This window comes from Prunus persica, chromosome G1 (assembly GCF_000346465.2).
Source record: "Prunus persica cultivar Lovell chromosome G1, Prunus_persica_NCBIv2, whole genome shotgun sequence".
NCBI classification, from domain to species: domain Eukaryota; kingdom Viridiplantae; phylum Streptophyta; class Magnoliopsida; order Rosales; family Rosaceae; genus Prunus; species Prunus persica.
Window position 1 is genome coordinate 7,862,508 of NC_034009.1, and position 25,939 is coordinate 7,888,446.

At 35.9% G+C, this 25,939-nt stretch overlaps 4 protein-coding genes across 7 annotated transcripts; all 4 read right to left on the reverse strand.

Moving 5' to 3' along the window:
- LOC18789651 (tetraspanin-8) lies at positions 394 to 2,045 on the reverse strand. Its single transcript, XM_007225947.2, has 2 exons — positions 1,416 to 2,045; positions 394 to 884 (listed from the first exon to the last, which is right to left on the reverse strand). Exons 1-2 carry the CDS (start codon positions 1,914 to 1,916, stop codon positions 588 to 590), a joined length of 798 nt encoding a protein of 265 aa, XP_007226009.1. The 5' UTR covers positions 1,917 to 2,045; the 3' UTR covers positions 394 to 587.
- Positions 2,670 to 4,588, reverse strand: LOC18792365 (tetraspanin-8). Its single transcript, XM_007224555.2, has 2 exons — positions 4,004 to 4,588; positions 2,670 to 3,294 (listed from the first exon to the last, which is right to left on the reverse strand). The coding sequence occupies exons 1-2, from the start codon at positions 4,508 to 4,510 to the stop codon at positions 3,010 to 3,012; spliced, it is 792 nt and encodes a 263-aa protein (XP_007224617.1). The 5' UTR covers positions 4,511 to 4,588; the 3' UTR covers positions 2,670 to 3,009.
- LOC18791186 (cytochrome c oxidase subunit 6b-2) lies at positions 16,129 to 19,014 on the reverse strand. 2 transcript variants are annotated; one of them, XM_007226297.2, is made up of 4 exons: positions 18,744 to 19,014; positions 17,638 to 17,726; positions 17,467 to 17,548; positions 16,129 to 16,400 (listed from the first exon to the last, which is right to left on the reverse strand). In XM_007226297.2, the coding sequence occupies exons 1-4, from the start codon at positions 18,750 to 18,752 to the stop codon at positions 16,347 to 16,349; spliced, it is 234 nt and encodes a 77-aa protein (XP_007226359.2). In that variant the 5' UTR covers positions 18,753 to 19,014; the 3' UTR covers positions 16,129 to 16,346. The 2 variants fall into 2 exon arrangements, with proteins under 2 accessions (XP_007226359.2, XP_020411376.1); XM_020555787.1 differs by lacking the exon at positions 18,744 to 19,014 and having other exon boundaries at positions 17,638 to 17,753.
- LOC18792707 (protein FLX-like 4) lies at positions 19,910 to 23,341 on the reverse strand. Of its 3 annotated transcripts, XM_020555546.1 has the most exons (5): positions 23,001 to 23,337; positions 22,005 to 22,094; positions 21,262 to 21,869; positions 20,591 to 20,730; positions 19,910 to 20,517 (listed from the first exon to the last, which is right to left on the reverse strand). In XM_020555546.1, the coding sequence occupies exons 3-5, from the start codon at positions 21,813 to 21,815 to the stop codon at positions 20,201 to 20,203; spliced, it is 1,011 nt and encodes a 336-aa protein (XP_020411135.1). In that variant the 5' UTR covers positions 21,816 to 21,869; positions 22,005 to 22,094; positions 23,001 to 23,337; the 3' UTR covers positions 19,910 to 20,200. The 3 variants fall into 3 exon arrangements, with proteins under 3 accessions (XP_020411135.1, XP_020411136.1, XP_007222542.1); XM_020555547.1 differs by lacking the exon at positions 22,005 to 22,094 and having other exon boundaries at positions 19,910 to 20,454; positions 23,001 to 23,341; XM_007222480.2 differs by lacking the exon at positions 22,005 to 22,094.

Below are 25,939 nucleotides of genomic sequence, written 5' to 3' on the forward strand. Positions count from 1 at the left end.
TCCAAATCAATTCAACATATTGTTGCATTTGGTCATTTAATAAAATTTACCTATATTCAACACATTGTTGCTTTATACTTTTATTTTATTTATCAATAAATATTTTTCAATAAAAACTACCGCTTATTCTAAAAATAAAATATGAAAAAAAGTAAAACGCTGCTGACACAAGTGTGCTTCAAGCACAAGAATCAATCTTCACAACTTAATTAATGATGAGTAATTCCTAGGAAATTACATAAATGGTTTGACATTTCCACGCGAGACTGCAAAAGTTCAGCGATGAATAAAATGCGCATATTTTTCAATGAATTCTAAAGTTGCTCTGGAAAATTTTTACACGAACAAAAACTTGGTACAAACAAAGCCCTAATTTGTATTTGACATAAAAAATTTAATTAATAAATAAATAAAACAAAAATGAGTGATTAATAATAGCGATGATTTTAGTTACAGGAGGGAAAACAACAACAACAAAAAGTGTACCAGAGGAAGTTTCCAAGCTTAGGATGGCTTCCAATCCAAAAATAAGTAGTCATCAGGACCAGCGGTTGCTAATAAGAGGAAGATGAAAGAGTTTCTTTTTATCATTGCCTCCAATAGTCAGGTTTCTTCCTGCTTTCTTTGAAAGCGCAGCATCCAACACTGTAGATAACCGAGAGGAACCCTATCAATGCAAATTTGAAAAAGTGAGCCTTCCTCCATGCAATTATCAGCTGTTCCAGAATTCCAGCCCTGCAAGAATTGCAGTCGAAGCACTTGACCTTTGGGTTGTTGTCCCATGCTTTACAGTCAGAGTTGGAAGAAGCATTCTTTGTCTTATTCCACACGGTGGGACTCTGATAGGTAAATTCACACTCAGCTAATGGCTTGCAGCAACCAGACTGCAAAATAATATCAAACACATTTTAATCTGTTCACCCCAAGTTCAAAATCCGAATTTGAATTCTGAACTAAGTGTGTAACAACATAAACTTTTATCATAGTCACGGGAGGGGGCACCAAAACATATAGTATAAAGCTTTCAAGAGTTCTAGATTGAAATGAGTCGTTCTCTTTCAACAATGTAATCCAGTTTTACTACTATGTTCGTATTGGAATGCATTTTTTACTAGTACTATTGATTAGTGATGAGAGCACCATAGGGGTACGTAATTATAGCAAGTGTAGGTTACTCTTTTTTCTTCTTCTTTTTGGCAAGCGATAGTCTAAACTAAACTATAAGGGAGGAGGATTTCTCACGCGTAAGAACTCTATAAGTCACCAAAAAGAATGTTTTACTTGATATAATCTCTCCGTCTAATTAATAACTTGTAGGATGATTTAAGACTAGTAGAGACACCAATGACATGCCAACAGTCCAAAAATAAAGAAAGACCTGAAAAAAAAAAATGTAAATATTCCAAAATGTGTACCATAACGGGGTTCAACTCCTTCATATTGAACTCCTTGAGTGCAGTGTCATTCTTGGGCATCTCAGAGCAGGCATCGCCAACAACGAGACAATTCTTGACCGTGTCCCAGCTCTTTCCCTGAACCCTATTCTGCAACCACTCCGAGTAGCCGCTAAGCTTGTACTCCTTCAACTCTGTCCCGGGAAGCCTAGTTCCGCCGCCTGAATTCCACACGACAACCAAGGCTATGCCGTAGACGATGAAGAGGGAGATGATGAGGAGAAGCATAGCAAAGAGGTAGATCCATAGGACCCAAGAGACCCGACAGCATGCGCCGATTATGCCCACGACGGACATCGCCATGATCATCACACCCAATATGAGGACGGGCTTCCTGAACAACTCGAAGCACTCCCCACCGCCATGTACCCTGTTCATCTGTACCCCGACTACGACGATTGGAATCGATATCAGGAAGGTGAGAATGTTGAGAAGACCCAACAGGTTGTTTGGTAGGTTCATTTTGAAATAACTTTTTTATCCGAGACCCAAACTCCTCAAACGAGAGAGATTTAAGCCTCAGATATATAGATTATTGATCAAAATGTTTAAATGAAGATGAAGACGATGGAGAGGAAGAAGAAGCAACACCAAAACAATGATTGTAGGATGCGGTTGATTTTATATTGTGGATTCCAAGAAAAGTTCTCGGAGATTATATAGTGCAACCGTACATATTTCCATGGGGGAGAATACATAATTGTCTAAATACACGTTTTAAATTGATGGTGTAAGAATCTTAACTTTCATATATAGTAAACATGATGGAAAGTATTTATCCAAGACTAAAAACCCCTCACGTATACATCGGAAAGGAGTAGGAGGAGAAAAAGAGGGTATTCAAATCCGCCCAAACCGATCAGTCCAATTTTGGTTAGTTTCAATCATTTGGCTCTGCCTGGTTTTTTTTGTGAAAAGTTTCCACCTGCCTGACTAAAGAAACGAACTAATAACAGCTTCATCAATCAAAACCCACCAAAGCCTGAAACTCAAAGGATCCTTCTTATTTCCCTCTATGGCAATTCTATGTTTTCTTTGTATTTTCAAATCCAAAAACACTTCTTTCCACCTTATTAGTATAGTTTTTATTTATGAGGTCTTGATGTGTTAGTTCTTTTAACCCTTTGGATTGTATTTTAATGAGGTCCAATCTTTTGTTTAAACTGAAGTAAATCCGAATAGAGAAATAAATAAATAAATAAAGTATGCGAGTAGGTACTCGGTTCTTTTTTGTTTTTGTTTTTTTGGACAATAGCGATATTATGAGATGGGGGAATTGAACATATGAGTTCAATTGTAGAGGTAACTGCTCTTAACCACTTGAATTGTAAGCCCCTTGTAGGACATGGATTTTAGTAACAAAATTTGTCAAAGCTTCCAATTGCAAAATTAGTGGATCAATAAGACTGCGAATTGATTAGTAATAAATAAGAGGAAGATGGAAGATGTTGGGTAGCTCCCAATCCTACATTGAAACAGTATTGATCTACATGATGATCATCTCATGCGTACAATTAATTAAAACTTCTCACTGCATGCATGCGTCCATTAATGGTCAGAATTTCTCTCTGGTGTTTTTGAATGCGCAGCATGCAACAGCGTACACCAAACAGAGGAAGCCAAGCATTAGGGTTCTGAAAAGGTGCATCGCCTTCCAAGAAATTATCAGTTGTTCCAGCATTCCAGCCTTGCAAGACTCGCAGTTGAAGCACAGAACCTTTCGGTCGTTGTCCCATGCTTTGCAGTCAGGGTTGGAAGAAGCACTGTTATTCTTCTTCTTCCACACGATAGGGGTCTCATAGCTAAATCCACACTCAACTGATGGCATACAACAACTAGACTGCAAATCAACATAAACACATAATTAAAGATCCCTGTTAAATCCGATCGCGAAGACCGCAAACATTATATAAATTGGAAATTGTAGTCAATATTTTCAAACCCATATACACTATAACAGTAGTGCATACTTAAGCAAAGTGTCTACCATTAAAACTTTATATGCGTTTAGCACACAAATTCAAATCCCTTCCCTATTAGATTAATTTAAAATAGTTTACGCTATCACTTCCCTAAAAATAATATAAAAAGACCATTTCGCCCTTATATTTAACAGAATGTACAACATGTTCAACAATGCCATCAAAAGTGGAGTTGAAGAACCACAACATCCATTTTGGAATTGAAGTACCAAAATGCAAATCGAACTATAATTCAGGACTATTTACTCCTAAAACCCCTAATATCTAATATGACGTTTTTACTAACACTCCAAAAAAGTCATCATACATCCCTTCTATATAAGTTCAATGAATTAATGATGAGCCATGAATAGTGCATGATAAGTTTTTAAATATGGTAATACATAGTAATTCTCCATTTCTAACTAACTAGGGTTATTTTCATTCAAAGCACTCTAAAACCACCCAAAATAAGTTTCATGTGAAGCGAAGAGTTAGAGCTGTGCCAGCTCAAAAAATTAATTTGTATACCCAAAAAATAATAAAACCATAATTAGCAATATATTAAACTTGTATATATATGCTTACCAGAACTGGTGCCAATTCCTCTTTGTTGAAATCCCGGAGGGAAGTGCCATTTCCGGGCATCAAACTAGGGCAGTAATCGCCAAGAATGAGACAGTGCTTGATCTTCTTCCAATTCTTTTCGTCTTGAACCCTCATCTGTATCCACTCGGAGTATCGATTAAGCTTAAACTCCTTGTGCCCCGTACCAAGAATCTCCGTTCCACCACCTGGTTTCCAAGTGACGAAGAAGGCGAAAATCCACATGCAGAAGTAGGCGAACAGGACGAGGAACATGATGGCCAGGTACGTCCATAGGATCCAAGGGACCCGGCAACACCCCCCGATTATGCCGAAGATTGACATCACCATGACGAAAACGCCGACTACAAGGAAGGGCTTCCTAAAAAGGTCGAGGCACTCTCCTCCGCTGTTTGTCTTGTTCGCAATTATCCCGAAATAGACGATTGGAATCGATACGAGGAAGATGAGGATGTTGAGAAGACCCAACAGGTTGTTGCTTATCTTCATCCTGAGAATTACTTTCAATCTTTATCAGAGACCCACACTCACCAAGCCTGCAGAGAGATTGAGCCTCCCACAGATCGAGCCAATTGAAAGAACAAAGAAGTTGAAGCAAAACAACAAAAGATTTATTGTCGGATGTGGTTAATTTATATTGTGGATTTCACGAAAGGTTCTCGGAGATTATACCGTGTGTGTACGTACGGAGTTGCATGGGGATTTTCTAATTTTTTCCAGCCTGTCGTGGCTAAAACTATCCTACACAAAAAAATAAATTAATATATACACGATTTATTATCTTTATAAGTTTATATATAGTAAACAAACATTATTTATTTTATCATTCGTAGTTACTAAATATTTATATTGTAGACAACGTTATAATATATTCATTTATTTTGTTAATTATGGATATTTTTTATTCTTAGATAAGAATAAATGTGTTGGGGAATCATTTCATAATTTTATAAGTATTTGAGGTTAAAATGATAAATAAATATAGATTCAATACTCTATTAGGGATAGACACGGAATAAACCCCTGCAACTCCGACAACATAAATAAAGCTAGAATTATACGATTAAAGGGCCAATATATATAAAATACTAGTATAAAAGATACATAAGCATTCAAAACTACAGTTAAATTTGACTGCTCGTGAAACCATGTGAACATTTTTTAAAACAAAAGTTATCATGATTTTAGTTTTGGTGCTAATTACTCTACTTGTTGTTTTCTTTCCTTTTCTTTTCTTTACGTAAAGTATTTTCCTTTTTCTTAATATAGAGATTCACAACTTCCGCGTTTTGACTATTTCTCAGAAATTCACAGTAACTTGTACCGACTGCCTTCTACGTGTGATAATTGTATATGCCTTCATATCGCATCGTTTTACTTGGAGAGAAAATTTGTGGTATTATCCTTCAATTAAGACACGTATTACTTATTTTATGTTAAGAGGAAAATATTAACATGCCATGTGGTTGACATAGACAGTTATCTTAGTATTCGTGATCCTTTTTACTATCTATTGCTAATGAAAATTAGACAAATCATATGGAATCTTGCAATTATGTCACCAATTGATCTGTGCCAAATATGAAGATCTATTACTTATATCTAGTCAATTATCATTCACCTTTGTCAAAGGTTTCGTCTTGCTTAATCAACGAGGTCTAATCCAATAGAAAATAACATTGACCTGCAGATTAGTAGTCTCAAATTTGAATCCCCATAATACCTTGATAGTGTGTGTGTGAGAAACCCTCATCTCCTATAATTTAGACCATCACTTATATTTCAAAAAACAAAGGGGAGCAGGGGGGCGTCTAGATTGTTAAACCGCATATGAAAGATTGAGATACACATCAATGAAAACATTTATAAAATTAAAGAAAAAGATCATACAGAATTTGATGTCAAGCGATAATTGGACATACCAATAAATCCTATTACAAAATGACACAATAAGTCCTATTCGTGGAAAGCAAGTTGTTCTTATATTCAAATGCATGATTAGAGAATAACTCCCTAATAGCATGCCAAATGTATCAAGGCCACGAAATGTTTGGACCCATATGCTGCCTCTTATCTTATCCTTGTGTTTTTCTTGTGGTAATAAGATGATATTTGACTTTTCGGCCGTCTATCTAGTATATGATTGTGAGCTACCGACCTATAATTATCGGGAAATGCTCTCAAATACGAATATTATCGTAATAAAAAGTTTCAAATAGAACTATTATTGTAGCAAATAGTTACACTAATTATATTGGTATTATCTTAATATGTTGTTGATATTGTCTCATTATTTTGATAACATACAATCGAAGATAGTGTTGATGTGAACATTAAAAAAAAATACTTTATCAATCGATTAGCTACAGTAATAGAGCTATTTGAGAATTTTGCTACAGTAATAATAGCATTTCCCTTAATTTTTTGACCATGCATTACATATCCTTTTATTTTAGTTTGGAACGACACTTCGCTTATTCTTATTACTCTACCCATTTACTCGTATAACCATGTCATGCCCAGCGCTATTAGAAGCCAATTAAGGACCCAAACCCTCATCTATTTATAAGACGAAAATACCTGTAGGATATCTATATATGCCTGGAGAAGGTTAAACAAGCTAATTTGAATTTTTTGCAATAAATAATGATCAACCTTTGAAGCAGGATTGATATTAGTTATCAATCCTGAGATGTGCAAAGCTTAAAATAAAAGAACACGCAGAGAATTATTTTACGTGGTAAAACCCCACCTCTGGGGAAAATCCACGGGACTCCTCAGTCCAACTCAAATCCACTATAGAACGATGATTACAAGAAGTACTCACACACTTATCCTAGACTCATTCTAGATAATGTTTACCGACTTCTTCGTAACTCAACTTCTGTTACGGGATGATCTTCGACACTCCTTATGTTGAACGCAATACTGGCCACGATTGCTTCAAGCTCGCCGGAGGAAAACCGCCACCACGGTCTTAGTGCACTCAACCGTATGAGTCACCGACATGCATATGAATGCAATATGAATGATTCAAGTGTTTGATAAATCACCAAGTAAACATGGAACACTTGATGATTTATCTCAAATATGTACAGTAGCTTTCTTAAGAATTTTAGATGCTCAAACAAAATATGGGAAAGTTACAAAAACAAAGAAGCACGTCATGTCTTTATACAAACCACAATCTCCTTTTTGCAAGAGAAGAGCACAAAGCCACGTCCTCAATCTCTTGCCATTAATCATATTTGATTCTCATAGAATCCTACCTCAATTCGTCAGCCCATGCAAACTTCCCATGAACAATATAAGATTTAGATGCCTACTGAATGACAGAGCCAAACTTCCTATATGGTTCTAAGTAATCATGCCAAACAGCAGACCACAAGTTCTATTCAATCATGAATATCATATTTGATCCCATATGGACTCTAAGTGATTGATGCCAAATAGCCACTATTTTAGGGAGAACCAATATCTCCTAAAACAAATTAATTAGACCAAACAAAGATAAGATTTTAACTTGAATCAAAATAGAGTCCAACTAGGAAAGCAATTTCAAGAGATAAAATCTAATCCTATTAAAAGTAGGGCTAACATAAAAGTGCTTGAGTAAAAATAACTCCAACTAGGAATCCTATAATGAATGCATGATTATGTCATGATTTACCTGAAATCAGTTTCTCATATCGGTTAAGTCATGCTTCAAAGATCCAGAATGAATGTGTTGCTCCAAAGCTTCCAGTAAAACATATTCACACACTAATTCCCAACCTATGCTAGAGTCTAGGAAATGACAATACAATTTTCATACTAACAATCTCCCCCTTTGGCATTTCCTAGACAAAACACCTATTACAACTCAAAAGAAATTGCATGGAATTGAACAAATGAAATCCTACTCTAAACTCAAGGCTTTGAATCCCTGCACATTATGAAACAACAAAACCAGTGAAGCATGTGGGAGAAGAAATGTAATTCAAGGCAAAATTACAACACCACTCCCCCTTAATTCTACAACACAATCTCTCCCCTTTTCATAATTTCACATAGTGATCTCTCCCCCTTTTTGTCAGGAAATCCAAAGGACAAGGAAATAACATACAGAAGCATATAAAAGAGGAAAAGATCAGATTGCAATCCAACATATAAAGGCATAGAGATTTACCAATGATGCATGTAAGGGGCTTTATCTTGTTGAGTGACAACGAGCAATAACCTCACTGCTTCTAGATGTGCAATTGGTGAAAAAGTCTCATCTTTTTATAGCCAAGATCCATTAATCACCTACAAGAACAACATACACAATTAGGTTCAATCATATAAACAATATATGATTCTTACCTCTTCGGTTGCATGTCTTATACTCTGCATTGTGTCATACATGTTGATGTGCCAGAGGTATGCAACGGACAGGATTGATAATGACACTGCAATCCTCAGATTCAGTTTATCATGTGTGCGTCTTAGTAACATGAAGCAAAGCCTAGCGGCACAACTAAACAAGAAGCATAAATGACACAATGTTTGAAAACAAAAAGAAATTCGTTTTTTTTTTTTAATATAATTTTTTTTTCTTATAAAATTTTTGGAAAACAAAACAACAAAGAAAAACGAAAGGGAAAAACAAAAACATAACATAACACAAACAAAAACAACACAATTAAGACAAAAGGCTCAAAACAACCAAGATATATAACACATTTTAGATGCAGGTCCCAAGCTCTCTAGAAGATGTAATTATTTTCCATTCATAAACATGCCAAGTATGTGAGCAAGAAGAGATAGTAGTAGCAGACCCAACGCTGTCTGAAACGCATAAGAAGCAAAGCATGGCAGGGACAAAAGCAAGCCACCAGATGAAATGCACAAACTCACAGATAATCAAGGAGGCATACCACATGCATGGTGAAAAATAAACATCACCAAATGATTCTACCATTAGGAAGCAAAGGTGTGAAGTGAACTCCTTTCAATTAAGCACAAAAAATATGTCCACCCAAGACTGATCCCACCAAAGATGACACAGACACTAAGTGCATTGTAAGTATAAGAAGATCAGTTTATTTGAGACATGAATTGTATTTATTTATTATTATTATTTTAAATTTGGTGGCTTACTTTATTTAGCTTTCGACATGATCCATGTAACGGATGGTCAATCAGTGTGCTCACGTCAGATGACTGGAAGCAACTGGGTGATAAAGCATCCCTGGGGAAATACTGATCCGAATCATGAAGGCTCCAAAGATAAGCAAGGACAGCAAACCATCATAACTTGTTGACTTGAACCTCGACGTTGGTTAGATAAGAGGCCCGGTTACTGAGCAATGAGCGGTCAACACCTTTTTTTTTTTTTTTTTTTAAATTTTTATTTCTAAACAGATCAAGAACTTACGCACAGTAGTGTTATGGCAATCCAAAGAGAGACAAGTGCATGAGAAGAGATATTCAAAGGAATTCAAGGAAAAGAGTGTGATGTGCAAAATAAAAATAAAAAGATGGATAGATCATTTAATGAAGTTTATAATGCACCAAGACAATGGAAACCTTTGTGTGAAGCTGAAAGTATGAGTTCTCAATATAGTGCAGTGTCAGAGCCCAATCTAAGATCAACAAATACGTTCAGACAGTTACAGGATTGATACACCTTAACAATCCTTGCACGAGCTGGGCAGATTTATAAACACCGAAATTAATTGAAATATCATAAGACATGAAAGAGGCTTTGGCATGCAATAGACTCCAAATTAATCTAGAGCACATATACCTAAAGACTTTCTAAGAGTGTCAAATCGAAGATTATCCAAAGATTTTGCAGCAATACATTTAAGATCCAAACTTTCTAAAGCAACGGGTTCATGCACAAGATTAGTGGAGGAAGACATACCGTTATGATTTTCCTTTTTCCTCCAAACTAACTTTGTCTTAGTTGACGGCAAACAATGAAAAGAAGATAGTTTGGATAAGCGGTTTACCTCTTCCATAAGACTTAAAATCTTATGTTGGATACTTACTTTTCCACCCATGCCATGAGAATTTGAACAAACAAATTCATTTCGAAGCTTATTGCATCTTGGTCTTATGTGCCCACGAGTTCCACAAAAGTGACAAATTGGAATAAATTTCTTGACTTCATGAGTGACAGAAGGTTCAATAGGTGAAGTGAATTTGACAAACTTTGTTTTAGACACAGCGGAAGACTTATTACTTGGTTCAAATCCCAAGCCTCGTTTGTCACCGTCTCTTCTTCCCATGCTAATCATCTTGTCAATTTTTTCTGCACCAATGGTTAAAGAAACAATTCTTTCCTTTGAATTTTTAAGTTCAAGTTCAAGGGCTTTGTTGTCAGATGTTAGAGATGCAATTAATTTATTCTGATCAGCCAATTTTTTATGCAAAAACATCAATTTTTCGTTCATACCTGCACTTACCTTTTTGGAATCTGCATCAGGAGATTGAAACTCGTTTGCAATCCTGCAATTTTCCAGCTTCAGCACAGCAACTTCTTTGACGAGCTCACTATTTTGTTTACTGAGCTTCTAAGAAGCAGCCAACAAATCATCATATTTGTTCATGATAAACTCAATATTTATACCTTTACAATCATCATCCTCATGTGATTCATCCAAGCTAACTGTGGTTATGAGTGCAACCGTCTTTTCATCATTCTCGCATTCTGATTCACTATCACTCCAAGTAGTATGCATTGCCTTATTCTTGCCATCCTTTTGTTTCTTTAAGGTGTTGGCACATTCCGAAGATATGTGTCCATAGCCTTCACATTCGAAACATTGGACCTTTTCTCTTGGATTCTTTCGTTCATTTGACCTGCGAAATTTAGACCCACCATCAGTATAGTTAACAAACCTATTTTTAGAATTTATACCTTTTAAATCTCGACTCCTTGGATCCAGATTCTTGAGAAAGTTCATGAATCGCCTTGTGAGAATCATTAATTCATCATCACTGCAATCTTCATTTGAATGCCCATTATCTTCTTCATTCACAACCTTGAAAGCAACATTTTTGCTCTTTTTAGGAGCTAGATGTTTCATCTCATAGGTTTGTATGGACCCTATGAGTTCTTGAACTTTCAAGGTGTTCAAGTCGCGGATCTCTTCAATAGCCGTGATCTTTGGTTGAAATCGTTGAGGCAAGGATCTCAAAATCTTTTTCACAACCCTGTCTTCTGGAATTTTTTCACCTAAACTTGAACAAGCATTCACAATTACACACAGTTTAGCATAAAATTCGGAAAAAGTTTCATTCTCATCCATCATGAGTGTCTCAAACTGTAAAGTATGCATTTGAAGCTTGGCTCCCTTGACAGTATCTGTTCCTTCATGAGTAACCTGCAAAATATCCCAAGCTTCCTTAGAAGTATCACAACCAGATATATATTCAAATTGATCTGAAGAGACAGCAGTAAATAAAGCATTTAACCCTTTTTGATTATTAGTGTTATGTGTGACTTCTGCAGTGGTCCACTCCTCTCTAGCTTTGAGGATTGTGGTTTCTTCATCTCCGTTTTCGATCTTCTTTGTGGGTTTAGGAAATCCATGAATCACTGTACTCCATACACGTTCATCTAAGGACCAAAGAAACGACTTCATTTTGGCCTTCCAAGCGTCATAGTTGTTGCCATCAAAATATGATGGATGTGCAATTGAGCCCGATGCACGATCCATCCTAAGGTATATTAGATCTTACTGAGTATGTCCAGCAACCTGGCTCTGATACCAATTGAAAATACCTGTAGGATATCTATATATGCCTGGAGAAGGTTAAACAAGCTAATTCGAATTTTTTGCAATAAATAATGATCAACCTTTGAAGCAGGATTGATATTAGTTATCAATCCTGAGATGTGCAAAGCTTAAAATAAAAAAACACGCAGAGAATTATTTTACGTGGTAAAACCCCACCTCTGGGGAAAATCCACGGGACTCCTCAGTCCAACTCAAATCCACTATAGAACGATGATTACAAGAAGTACTCACACACTTATCCTAGACTCATTCTAGATAATGTTTACCGACTTCTTCGTAACTCAACTTCTGTTACGGGATGATCTTCGACACTCCTTATGTTGAACGCAATACTGGCCACGATTGCTTCAAGCTCGCCGGAGGAAAACCGCCACCACGGTCTTAGTGCACTCAACCGTATGAGTCACCGACATGCATATGAATGCAATATGAATGATTAAAGTGTTTAATAAATCACCAAGTAAACATGGAACACTTGATGATTTATCTCAAATATGTACAGTAGCTTTCTTAAGAATTTTAGATGCTCAAACAAAATATGGGAAAGTTACAAAAACAAAGAAGCACGTCATATCTTTATACAAACCACAATCTCCTTTTTGCAAGAGAAGAGCACAAAGCCACATCCTCAATCTCTTGCCATTAATCATATTTGATTCTCATAGAATCCTACCTCAATTCGTCAGCCCATGCAAACTTCCCATGAACAATATAAGATTTAGATGCCTACTGAATGACAGAGCCAAACTTCCTATATGGTTCTAAGTAATCATGCCAAACAGCAGACCACAAGTTCTATTCAATCATGAATATCATATTTGATCCCATATGGACTCTAAGTGATTGATGCCAAATAGCCACTATTTTAGGGAGAACCAATATCTCCTAAAACAAATTAATTAGACCAAACAAAGATAAGATTTTAACTTGAATCAAAATAGAGTCCAACTAGGAAAGCAATTTCAAGAGATAAAATCTAATCCTATTAAAAGTAGGGCTAACATAAAAGTGCTTGAGTAAAAATAACTCCAACTAGGAATCCTATAATGAATGCATGATTATGTCATGATTTACCTGAAATCAGTTTCTCATATCGGTTAAGTCATGCTTCAAATATCCAAAATGAATGTGTTGCGCCAAAGCTTCCAGTAAAACATATTCACACACTAATTCCCAACCTATGCTAGAGTCTAGGAAATGACAATACAATTTTCATACTAACATAAGAGGCTCTCCCTACAATTTGGTATTTTCAATGTAAATGTAACCTTTATGGTGAAAGGCAATCCAATTGACAACTGATGCACTATCTACTCCAATTTGAATGAACACGTAAGAGCCACTTTAGCGATCAGCTGAGCTCAAGGTTGGGGGAGGAAAAAGAAAAAAAACCCAGTTTCAGCGAGGAGTCCAAACCCAGGTGCAAGGTGGGACCCAGCAACTTGGGCTGGCCCGAGGGCAAGGTTGGCCCGAGCTCCAGCACTCGTTTTGGTGCTGACGTCAGCGCTACAGTGCCGCTAAAGTCCACGTGTCGTGCTCTGGGCTCTCCAATCATTTTTTTTTCTCCAATCCAACGGCAGCCAATTTTTGTGCAATAAAAAAATGAAAAAAAAAATCTAATTTTTTAAAAAAAAAAAACCAAAAAATTACTGATTTTTTTTTCTATAAATACCAAAATTTTATCCAATTGAGATATGAATTTTATAATAAATATTGACACGTACGAACCCAAAAATTTTATCGAAAAATATTATCCAAATTAATTGTTAGGTAAACAAATTTGTGAAAAAAATAAAAAAATGAATAGTATTTGCCCTTTGCCATAGCAACGAGTGGAAACACACAATACTATTTGCAAGGGCAACCACTATTCACGTGAATAGTGGTTGCCCTAGCTCCCCCATTGCCATGGTAAGGGGCAAATGGGTGGAGTTGCTCTAAATACTCGTGTAATTTGTGAGATTGTGAGTTTACTCTCTTGATTTTGTTGACCAAATATTATGCATCAACAAGTTACAAATTAACCAAAAAATAGCTTACATGGTAACATCAAATGCCAGTGTGATACCACACACGGTCTGAGTTGATAGAGTCAAGATTTCATGTGTGGGTGGATTTTTATAATATATATATCTCAGTCCTTTTTTATTGAGGGATCCCTCAAATAAGGACGTCCTTTAAGTTACCCTATAATTTTTTTCCAATGATCCAAACCATTTAAATTTTTAGGTCTTCATTCATAGGTCATCCTAACAAAAAATTAGGCAAATCGGAAACCTTTTAGATATCTAATTGTGTCCTACAAAATCAATGAACACGATGCGTCAAGAAAGTACTAAAAATTCAATAACTCAATTGAGTAGTCAAATGATTTCGGATTGAATGATTATCTTTAAAAAAAATATACGATTTGGATTAGTGAAATACAATGCAAAGCGGGCCCTACAAGGATGTCCCTCAAATAAGTTTATTTGAGGGATCCTTCAATGAAAACTCTGTATAATATATATATATATATATATATATATATATATGAGGTTATGGAAACTTTAGCATTTGAAAACCAAACCAAATTATGTCAAGATCATGCTGAGACGTTGGCTTGATATTATCATATATATGTCAAGATCAAACCAAATTATGTTAAGAATTATCACCAGCCATCCTTAACCTCTTGCAAGGACAAGTACAATGCAGTAGTTGCACAAGCTGATGTCCCACAAGGCTGAATGATGCTGCCAAAGAGGTTGATTATCTATATTTCTTTCATTTGTAGCACCTTAGCAAATCAATAAATTGGTTCAGTTTCTAAAATGTTTTATAATTATTGGAAGATTTATACCTATGATGATAATAAGGCTGTGGAGGAGAGGCTTTAGATGTACTTGCATTGAAGCACAAAGACCGCAAAGATTTCTTCAAGACAGGTTATTGACAATCCCATTGTCCCACATCGACCAGTTGAGGCAAGGAGGAGAGCGGTGCTGTGTATAAAATAATCAGCCCAACAAAGGAATAAGCATACCTTTCTCGGCCTTTTGGCTAAGATCAAGTGTAGTATCTGTTCTTATCAGTTTAATATCTGATACGTGGGCCAACGGCCCACACGATATTAAATTAATTTCTTTAGGGGGAGGGCTCACTACAGTAGCTTGCTACTGGAGCTCTCAAGCGTCGCCCAAGTGTTGCACTACTGCATGGGCCTGGCACACCCCACCAAATCAAGTTTAAGCTTTTTACGGCCTTGCCCAAAATGTTGTTCATGATTTATGTCGATGCACGGCCCAAGCACTAAAAAAATAAATAGCAAACTCACATGTCTTTTTAATCTCCCTATGTCTCAAAAATAAAATAAATAATAATAATATGTATATTTCGAGTTCATGCATCAACTAGTTCTTTGTGAGATTACCCTCTGTCAAGGTTATCTTGATTCCATATCTATGCTAATGGCTTGTTCTTCTGCTGGGGCTATCTTGAGTTCATATCGTTGTTGAAAGCTTTATAACTCTGAGGTTATCTCGAGTTCATACCTTCATTGAAGGCTTTGTGAGATAATAAAGTTGCATGGTTATTTGTTACGAATTTATAGGTAAAACTTGTCCCTAAAAACCGTCTTTTTGTTGAAGATTTTTAAAAGGACCTTATAGTGGCACTTTGACTGTATCAAAATTCTTAAGGCTGTGAGAATAAAAATTCCTAAAAACTTTTCAATGTCCAAGCTTGCTCGAAGTTGCAGCTTTGGCCCGAGAATTATTGATCTCAAGCAACATACTCTTGCTTGCTGCGGAGAGATTGTTGGCCATCTCTCTCTTATAAGGGTATAGTCAAAATCTTCACACTAGTTCAAAGCATAAGTGAGATCAAGGTTTTCATGGTTCTTTTGGCCAACTCCTTTTTATGGCCATCACCAGTGTCTTCGATGCTCTACTATTAGTCTTTTGAGACTCAGATACCAACTTCAACCATACCCCTTACACTGATCACTGGTGAGGCTCTTCTATTTTCGACGAAAGCCTCCGCGGAGTGCAGTGCAACAACCTACTTTTGGAGTGCAAAAATAATTCCTTTTCAAAAAGAAGCCTTAAGTGACCTATTCCACAAGCAGCTCCTCCAGGTCTACAGTTTGAGAGAATAATCTCACAAATTAAGTAGAATATTCAAGAAGCTAAGACTGATTCATGTATAGCTAGCTATAATGCAAACAAACACTTACAAACGTCTTTTCTTCTTCTTTTTTCCCTCCTGTGGTGGGTGTTTATTTGGGTGAGCCAGGGGGTTTAAAACAACTGAGTCAAACGAGAAAAAAAAAAAAAAAAAAAAACCCTCAAAGTGTGAGCAACCATGGAACTACTTGTGCTGAGAACAAATCATAAATTAAAATACCAGTCAATGTGTGATTTCAATTAAATTAAAGAAATCTGAACAGGTAATTTATTGATCCACAATGATCCAACTGAGAAACCATGCACAACTGGTTGGAGTGAAGGAAACGGAAGTGATATGCAACTTTCATGTCAATGAAAGATCAAGCCAAGGAGTTCTGATGTTAATTAAAGAGGACCTGGGAAACTTCCATTCTCCCTCTGCTCGGCCCACCTCTCAATCTACAATAATACAAGCCCATAAAAAAAATTAGAATTTAGATATAATAGATTAAAATGTACAATTACTTTTTAACTATAAAATGGTACCAACCCTTGTACTTGGAAAACCCTCAAAGTGTCAGAAGGAAAATAGCGATACCAACAAAAGTTAAAGAATGAGGGGAAAAAATTAAATAAAGCAAGCAAATACCCCAGAAAATAGATAAAATAGAATGTCACTGCAGGGATCCAATAAACAGCCATAAACTAGAAGGGTTTTGAGATTTCACCCCTGTTGATTCAATAATTCAATCCAATTGAGTTCACTAATATTCTTTTCTTCAACAATCAAGACTTGTCAATCCAACTGATGGACGTATTGTACCTTACAGATAAAAAGGAACATTCAAAATTGAACATTCCATATTTCTGAAGGTGAACAGGCCACTAACAGCTTAATCCGAGTATAAAACTATAAAGGTGAAGAAATCAATGCCCTTAAAACAACTTAAAATATCAGTCTTTGACTGGTGCTGTGGTTGTTAAGCTTTATTTCCTCAGTATATCAAAAGACTATTTTGTCACCCTCACACATTAATGGACACATGAACATGGGACTAAAATAACCGCCTATCAAATAAACTGTATAATTACGCTCATTAAGCTTCTACACAAGGAACACAACACGTAAAATTCAACTTGGTAATAAAGGCAGAAAGTTAACAAGAAGAGGACAATTGTATGACAAAAATCTAATATGAATGTGGAATAAGTTAATTTCAAACACATACGTTTTCAAACTTGTTCTCCTAATAATTGTAAAGTTTGCAGTTGGACATTTTTCTAGCAAGAGCTTTTCCCCCACAATTGCAAAATTTCTTTTATCAAATAACAGTGAAACAGGACTAGAAAAGACGAAAGGTGTTTTCCTTTTTCTTTTTTCCCTTTTTATATTTCATAAATTTAGGTACATGAAGCGCTTATTCAAACTTCTGTGCCGTAAGAATACAGTAGATAGGGAGTATCCTAAAAGGCATGAGCAAATTTTAGGTTTCTTGGACAATACAATAAGCTAAGAAGTACTTACCCATTCACCCGGGCAAAGAGAGCGGTAATATTTGGCAAATCGCTCACATTCATTAGATTCTTCACCCTTTGCTGCCACACACCTGCAAATAGTTTGACATGTTAAAAAAAAAAAAAATCTCAATTAATAGTTTACTGTTAAGCTACTATGTGCTAAAGTTCGAATAACTACCTATGAAACTCAATGTAACGCGTGAAACAGTGCCGAGTTTGATTTGTTGTAGGGAATCGAAAATCAACAGGTGCTGTTTTCAGTTCAATCTGAGATAGCATAGCAGAAAAGTTCATGTGAGGAAAACAAAATGTGACAAATAGCTGACATAAATAAAAGGGGGCAAATATATCATTTTAGTTACAAAACTTATTAAACCCAGAAAATATAACTCGATCTAAGTTGGACTCCACGATCTAGATCAATATGAGTTTAACGCTTGCCCCACACTTTACATCTTCAAATATGTCATCCATCAAAACATATAAATACATTAAAGTCCATGAACTACTTTCAATCAGTGACAACTTGTTCACATGACATAAAGAGACAAACTTGAATCTCCGAACACAGAACAGCCCGGTAAATTGGCAAGAGTTCCATGAGCAAGAAACATGTTATAATTTTTCTTAAAAGTCACACACAAGCAAACCATTTTTTACCAATGGAAATTTTGGACTAAATATTGTCGAACAATGGCAGAATTCGGTTAATCCTTATAATACCCTCATAAACGAATATAGAAAATGAAACACAAAATTTTCGAAACATTCATTCTCTTAGAGTGGGGGCATGAACAGGCAGAACAAATATTAGATCCAAATGATTGATGCTGCTACACAAAATTAAATGACCCATATAGATTGAAATTATCCTCCACAATCAAATTTCAACAACTGAATCTTCTTTTACTCAGGAAATAAGGAGTTTTTTAATAGTAAAAAATTAATAAAGGAAAATCTCATCAGTAATATGAAAATATATGCTACGTTTGCTTTGCACCCACCATTGAAAATGTTGCAAAACAAAAAACCACAAATCAATTAGAAATCTTCGTCGGAATGCTTTTCGAATGAATTAATTTGGAAAACGGAAATATTCCTAAAATTTTGATTTTTGTAACGAAAACCCAATTCACAGTATTAAAAAAATAAAGTCAAACGGAGATAGATTCGTAAAAAAAATTAATAAATCAAATTTTTTTAAAAAAAATTTCTGGAATTCTAACAGAAGCCATAACCATATACATACAGATAGATCAAAGGGAGAAGAGAAAAGAAGGTAACCTCGGCCATGACTGAAGACTTAAACGATGAAAGACAGGAGCCAGATTTGGAGGATTTGTGAACGGGAGATGGCGAATATATGAAATGAAGATGCGCTGAGCTCCTCTCCGGTTCCTTCGTCCGAAGATTAATTCTCTAGCGCCACGTAATGTTATTGTCAATGGTATATTTGGCAAGTGCTTTATCTTTTTCCTCTCTATTTTCTTTAACTTCATAAAACCCCTAAATTATAGGGTTCATTTCAAATTGGCACATAATTTCTGAAGAAAATACAAGCTCATACACAAACACAAACCGCAGGCGGGTCCTCTATTTTTTATATAAACAGTATAACCGGGCGGCTATACTCCAATTTTTTATATAATAAAAATAGTATAGCCGACCGGCTATACAACGGTTTTTATTTTATAAAAATGGTATAGCCGGTCGGCTATACTATTTTTGACACGTGGCAAAATAGACGATAGCAAAGGGTGTCCCTTTTTTATAAATAAATCGTATAGCCGAGCGGCTATACTCGGATTTTTTTAATAAAAAAAAGCATAGCCGCGCTGCTATACCACGGTTTTTATTAAAATAGTTTTTACAAGTGGCGAATTGGGCGCTAGGTGTCAGGCATGTCTTTTTTAATAAATATTTTTTTGTAAATAGTATAGCCGCGCGGCTGTACTCGTTACATCAGATTTTTGTTCATTGGTAAGGGTAGTTTATAGCATTATCCATTACTATTAGGCAATTATCCGAATCTCTATTATCCCTTTTTAAATTTTTACTTTTTCAGAACTATTGGTATGTCAAACCTTTGGTATCGTTCACAATAACACTCATTTTAATTATGACAACAATTTCGGATGAATAGTAAACTTGAACGCATAAAGGTAATCTCCTTTAGTCAGATCCTTGGTAAGGGTAATAAATCAATCCTTCAAATATTACTTGCCCCATTTTTTTCGGTCAAAGTTTGGAAAGTGAGAAGGTATCATTGGGGTTGAAACATGAGACCACTAATCTTTAGGCAAATGCTCTCACCACAAAGCTATGGACTTACTTCCAGCATTAGATTTGATGTTCTAACGAGAAATCGTGAATTTCCATTTTCAGAAAGAATTTATCTTCAAATTTTCCATGAGATGAGAAACATTGTCCATACTATAGAGAGAGAAAAAAAAGGTAATAAAACCAAAGGCACATGCATTTTTGGTCTTCTTCGGACATGCTCAAGTAAGTAAGCATAACAAGTACTTCGGTCTTCTCACATTGGATTACACCCATCATTTAAATACTTAATAATCCTATATGGCAAAAGTTTCATGTGATTTACTACACAAACAAAAACAAACAAAAAAATGAAAAATCCCTCCAAAATGCCAAACATATTTTCTTATGTGAGTAAATATACGCTCCATTTTAATAGTTCGCCTAAAGCCCTGAAAACCTCAGGCCTCATCCTGTATTCGCTACCGAGAAAGCGTAGAATCATAGCCTCTTGGAGCAGCTCCAAGCCCAGCATTAGAGATAGCTACGCCCGCAGCAGCAGTGTCCAGTGAGGGATCATATGCTACTCCCCAAATAGCACCACCAGCAGCAGTTGGGACAACTGCACCAGCAGCTATGCCACTGCTGCTGGCATATGGTATTGTTCCCTCTCCTGGTGGTCTAACACCGGTTGAAACATAGGGCCTTCCATAACCATCAAAATACACACCAGCACCTTGCATGTTAACTGGGTAATAAGAATCTGGATTTGTGTAACCGCCAGCATGTGCGTTTGGTGCTAAATTAAATATCAGAAGCATCAGAACAAAAGCCATCTAAAGTACCAAAACGATAGACAGACAGAAAGTTACCATGGGCTCTCTTCTCTGCATTTGAGACCTCGTCACGCAACCTTTCTACTTCTCTTGCCATCCCAATTAGATTCTTCTCCATTGCTTTCATTTGCTCCACTTCCTCTATGTTTAAACCCTTTTCGTATTCAAAAGTTGAACTGTATTGTACACGCAAAAGATTTAGAGCATCAGAAATCAAGTTAAAACTTCAAAATAGATCACAAAAGGTACCAAAAAAATGAACAAAGAAACACGGGAACTGTGAACTTTAGTTGAGCAGCATATATTTTGTGGGCATCATACAGTTAATTTGGTGGAATCTCTAATAAAGTAAAAATTGGACGGAACAACACAATGAAATGTAAATATGGAACCACCCAATAGCTGAACAGATTGGAAATAATTCATTACAATTTGTATGTGTGACTAATCAATCATTAGCTTATATTATCAAAGGGAACAAAAATTATCAAGAGTCCTATTTCTGGAATGAGTATATAAGTACAAAAGATATTGCCACCTTTTATTTGTTACGTTTGCATAAGCACAGTGGCAATAATTGCCGATAAAGCTAGAGAAAAGGCTTCATGATTTGCATTAAGCTTCAAAGCTAGAAAAGGTTTCTATGGGTTTCACTAGGAGATAGGCAAATAGACTTCAAAGTAAGCTTCAAAGGTAGATTGACTTACCGCAGCCTATGGTGTTCTCGCCTCAGACTGTCAAGTTCAGCATGCAAACCCGGTAGTTTCTCAACATCAAGACGAGCTTTCTGCAACTCCTCTGTGGCCTTCCGAATTTGAATGGTCAGCTCTTGTCGCGCTGCGACCAAGGTCTGTGCCTCCATGTGAGCCTTTTGCAGTTCCTTTTTCACACCCTCGCCAGCTTCGATGTCTGCTTCCCTTTTTGCAATCTTATCAAGCAAACCCCGCATCTGAATGTCACTCTCAGTCTGGATGCTTCTCATGTGTGCCTTGAGTCTCTGTAGTTCCTCCTCAGCAGCTAAAAGATCCTGCCTCAAATCAACATGAGTAGCCGCCAGTCTATGATTGTCTCCTGTCAGTTGTTTTATCTCTGCTGCTTGATATGCAATTTTATTTTCCAAAAGCTCAGGACGTGGTAGTGCCTCAAATGGTCGGTGACCAGGAGGTGGCCCTAACCCAGGCAATGGACCATGCCGCATCATACCTGGAGATTGAATGGGACGTCGCTCAAAAGACGATGGAATTTTTCGTCTCCCAGACATCCTTGTCTAATAATCCCTATGGCCACAACAAAGTTCAATGGGATTCACAGAGCCCTGAAATGCAGGTAGCTGCCTTAGGGAAAACAAAAAAAACAAAAAATTCGAAGTAGCCAGAAGCTTTCAAAGATATTAAGACCAGTGACTGGTGATAAATACAAATATATTATCACAAAAGTTAGGGACTGCAACCAGATACTTGAATTGAACAATCCGTTTGCGTTACAGGAATTTTGAGAAATTTGACACCCATTTTCCCTAAAGATAAATTAACTCGGCAGCCTGACAAGAGAAACAAGAGTGACCTCAAGAACAAACCAACAATGGATGAAGTAGCAAACATAGGCAATTGCATAACCTTCACAACAGATAAACTAGAAATGTATAAACAATATGTACACACTACTGATCAAATACTAGAATAGACCAGAGCTCAGTCTCCAATTAATGAGAAAGCATTACAGATACTCCCTTCTTCGTTTCAACGAATCCACTCAGCCGAACTCAATAGAGCCTCAATTCCAACTCCATAGTAATCATAATTTATCTGCTGATATATGAAATTTTCTTTGACTTTTACTAAGCACTCCGCCACACCAATCCTGCGCTGGAATACAGGAGGACGATAGGGAGTGCGAATAACACTCCCTTAACAGATATTTTCCCATTGAAATCCGTGGGATACCACATTATAGCACCCACCGTATAAACTGTTCATAATTAATCTGCAGGTTAACAGAAACCAAATTTCCTAAATAGAAAAATGTACTTCCTTGTGAGTAGGTAGGAATCACAAGAAATAAGAGAAGAAATGAAGAACCTCTACCCTATCAATGGAAAAAGGCCCATAATGTATCACATTTCTTGCACCTTATGCTAAAATTGACTGTCTCTCATCTATCGAAAATCAGACAATGCAAAGAAGATAACAACATTCATACACAGTTCTGATCAAATTTCATGCAAAACCCCAACATAAAATTGCCCAACACCCTCTTTGAGATATATTTCATGCCCAACGTAAATCTTAACAATTCAATTTCAACCCCATTTTACAATTTAATAGTAGAATCTTTAACGGGTAGATAAATCAATCATAGCGTACAAATTATATGCAACGCGTGGCATCAAATTCATAAATTGATACCCAAACTCTGAAGAGAAGAGAGAGGAATGAAAGGTACTTACGAGACCCTGTGGAGACAGTCTAGCAAAACTTGGATGATAGGGGGGTGATTTGCTGGCGATGGTACCGAGCAGAGCAGGGCGCAGAAAGAGCGAGAAAGCTGACGGATTGTTTTTGAAACTGGGTTATGGCGTTCGAGAGGTTTCGCAAAAGCTGACGGATCGTTTTTGAAACTGGGTTATGACGTTACTCTATGTCCTTGTGAGTTCTGACGCCTGTGGGTGTGCGCTTGACCTCAACGACCTGGGCTTCTCTCTATGATTACGACAGCAACTCGCATCCCCGATAAACCCCGATAATAAATATTAAAAAAATAAAATAAAATTCTACATCGGGTCATCTTTTTTTTTTATTTATTTTTTATTTTTACGCAGTGGTCATTTAACTTTTATTCTATTCTAAACTTTTTTTTAATATATAAATAGTACAGCCGGGCGGCTATACTCAGTTTTTATTATATTAAAAATAGTATAGCCGAGCGGCTACACTATTTTAACACGTGGCGAAATGCGTGCTAGTGCCAGGCGAGTTTTTTTTTAAGGTGTAGCCAGGCGGCTATACTCGGGATTTCTTTTTTCAAAAGAGAAAATAGCCAGTTGGCTTTATTGGGGTTTTTTTTTATAAATATTTTTTTAAAAATGGTTTTTTTCAATTTTTGTTTATCGGTAGTTTAAAGCATTATTCATTACTATTAGGCCATTATCCATGTCTCTATTGTCACCTTTTAAGTTTTTACTTTTCTAAAGCTATTAACCGTATAAAGAATTTAGCATTTTCACATATAATACTCATATTGTACATGTGCGTACATATTTTTCATGTTTAATACACTTGTTTTTTACAAAATTTTTAATTATACATATATTGTTTGCATATTATTAAATTAAAATCATATATATTAAATAAATTAAAATCATATAAATTAAATAAATCATATTAAAATATTATATATTGGCTCAACTTATCAATTGTAATTTTCCAAAACATTGCCGAATAAAACACGTCTGTATTTTTTTCATAATTTTTCCTGTTCTGTATTTTACTAACTGAAAGAATGTGATAGGCTAAGATTATTTCTTACTTGTTGTAACAAAAATACAAGATGGTGATTTTGCAAACTCTTTGCCAACGAGAACAACATTTTCAAACAAAGATTTATGGGTATAGTAGTAAGCGAGGTGATAGTATTATTCATGTAAAATGTTGTTTGAAATGTGAAGCAATTACCAAGAACACTCCAACTCAGTATGCAATTCTCTACAACAAATAATGTGTGCAGTAACAGAATTTAGTAGCACTCGAGATAACGAGGTAAACCAAAGGCAAAAATTCACACACAAAAAAGAAGGAAAAATTTACTATGAAATTTCTCTCTCTTAAATATATGCTTTAGAGATGTCGAAACTAGCAAATTAATATCTATAAAGTATAAATTAATGCAACTAGAAGGGTCTTTTTTTTTCTTTTTTCCAATAAATAGTATAGCCGTGCGGCTATACTACGTTTTTTTAATTATAAACAAATAGTATAGCCGCACAGCTATACTATTTTTGAGCCAGCCGGGCCCCTTTTTAAAAAAAATCGTATAGCTGGTCAGCTATACTCGAATTTTTTTACATTAAAAATAGTATAACCGCCCTGCTATACTATAGCATGGCGGTTATACTATTTTTGACACGTGGCAGACTCTAGTACCAGGCGAGTCTTTTTTTTTTTTTTTCAAATAGTACAGCCGAGCCGCTATACATGGAGTTTTGTTTTTACTATGCAAGATTATTTTTCTTATAAGCTCCACGTGGTTAATGATAGTAAGATTATTTTGTACAACTCCTTAATATATGTGTCAATCAACTATGCAAATTAGTTGCATGGTAGCCAAATCGGTTTACTAGTTTTATTTACTTGCAAGCTGTTGAGATATCAATGAAATAAATGGTTGAGTCATCATTTAACCCATCAGTACGAGTCCTCATGGTATCCCTTCTTATCTTACTTTGACTTGGAGTGAAAGAAAAACTACTTGGACATTAATATAAAAGGTGCATGATCTGTGCACATTGAAGTTATCTCATAAACATAGCTACCGCCATCGGTATCCTATAAATACAACATTTGGTTATTTAATTCACATTTCCCTCTTCAGTAAAGCATGGAGGCAATAGAACAAAGAAATAAAATAGAGAGAAGGAGAAATAGAGTGAGAGACTGAGTTTATAAATGCAATAGAGAATTGGGAATCGTCTTACATTTCTTGCAAAAGTATTAGTATCAAGGTAGGAGGTTTCTTCGGGGGCCTTTTACGGGAATTGATTTAATTAAATTTCGTGAGCACTATATTATGCGTGATATTCTAATGGATGTTCTTAATGTTATATAATGTTCTTGATGTTGGGTGTTTACGTGTTGTTAACTATTTGATTATTGTTGGCATGAATGATTACATTGTTTTTAGATATATGAGATATGTGAAAGACATAATTATATCATGTCATGGAAATTGGTTGGAGTTCTTGGGTTAAGAAAATAATGATGGAAAAGAGGGTAATGGAAATAGTCTTTTGTGTAGTTAAGTCTAACTCTTGGCAAGTACCTGATTTCAGGGATCCTACAGTGCATATGGTTTTTATTGGGTGATGCGGGACTGGCGATAGAGAGTTAGACAATATGACTAATAAAAGGGGAATTATTGATGATTGAGATGGGGGGTTAGTTCATATAAATGGGCATTCTGGACCAAGTTGTATAAACATGGTATGGGACATGCAGGTCTGCTTGTCCAGTTATATGAATTAACGAGAGTAGATGAAGAACATTCATGCATTATTATTATTGATATGATAATTGACTAAATGATTGTATGTCACTTAATTTAGTTATATCAATTTACTATGAAAAGTTTATGTCCCTACTAAGCTATGATTTCGCTCACCCCCTAATAGAT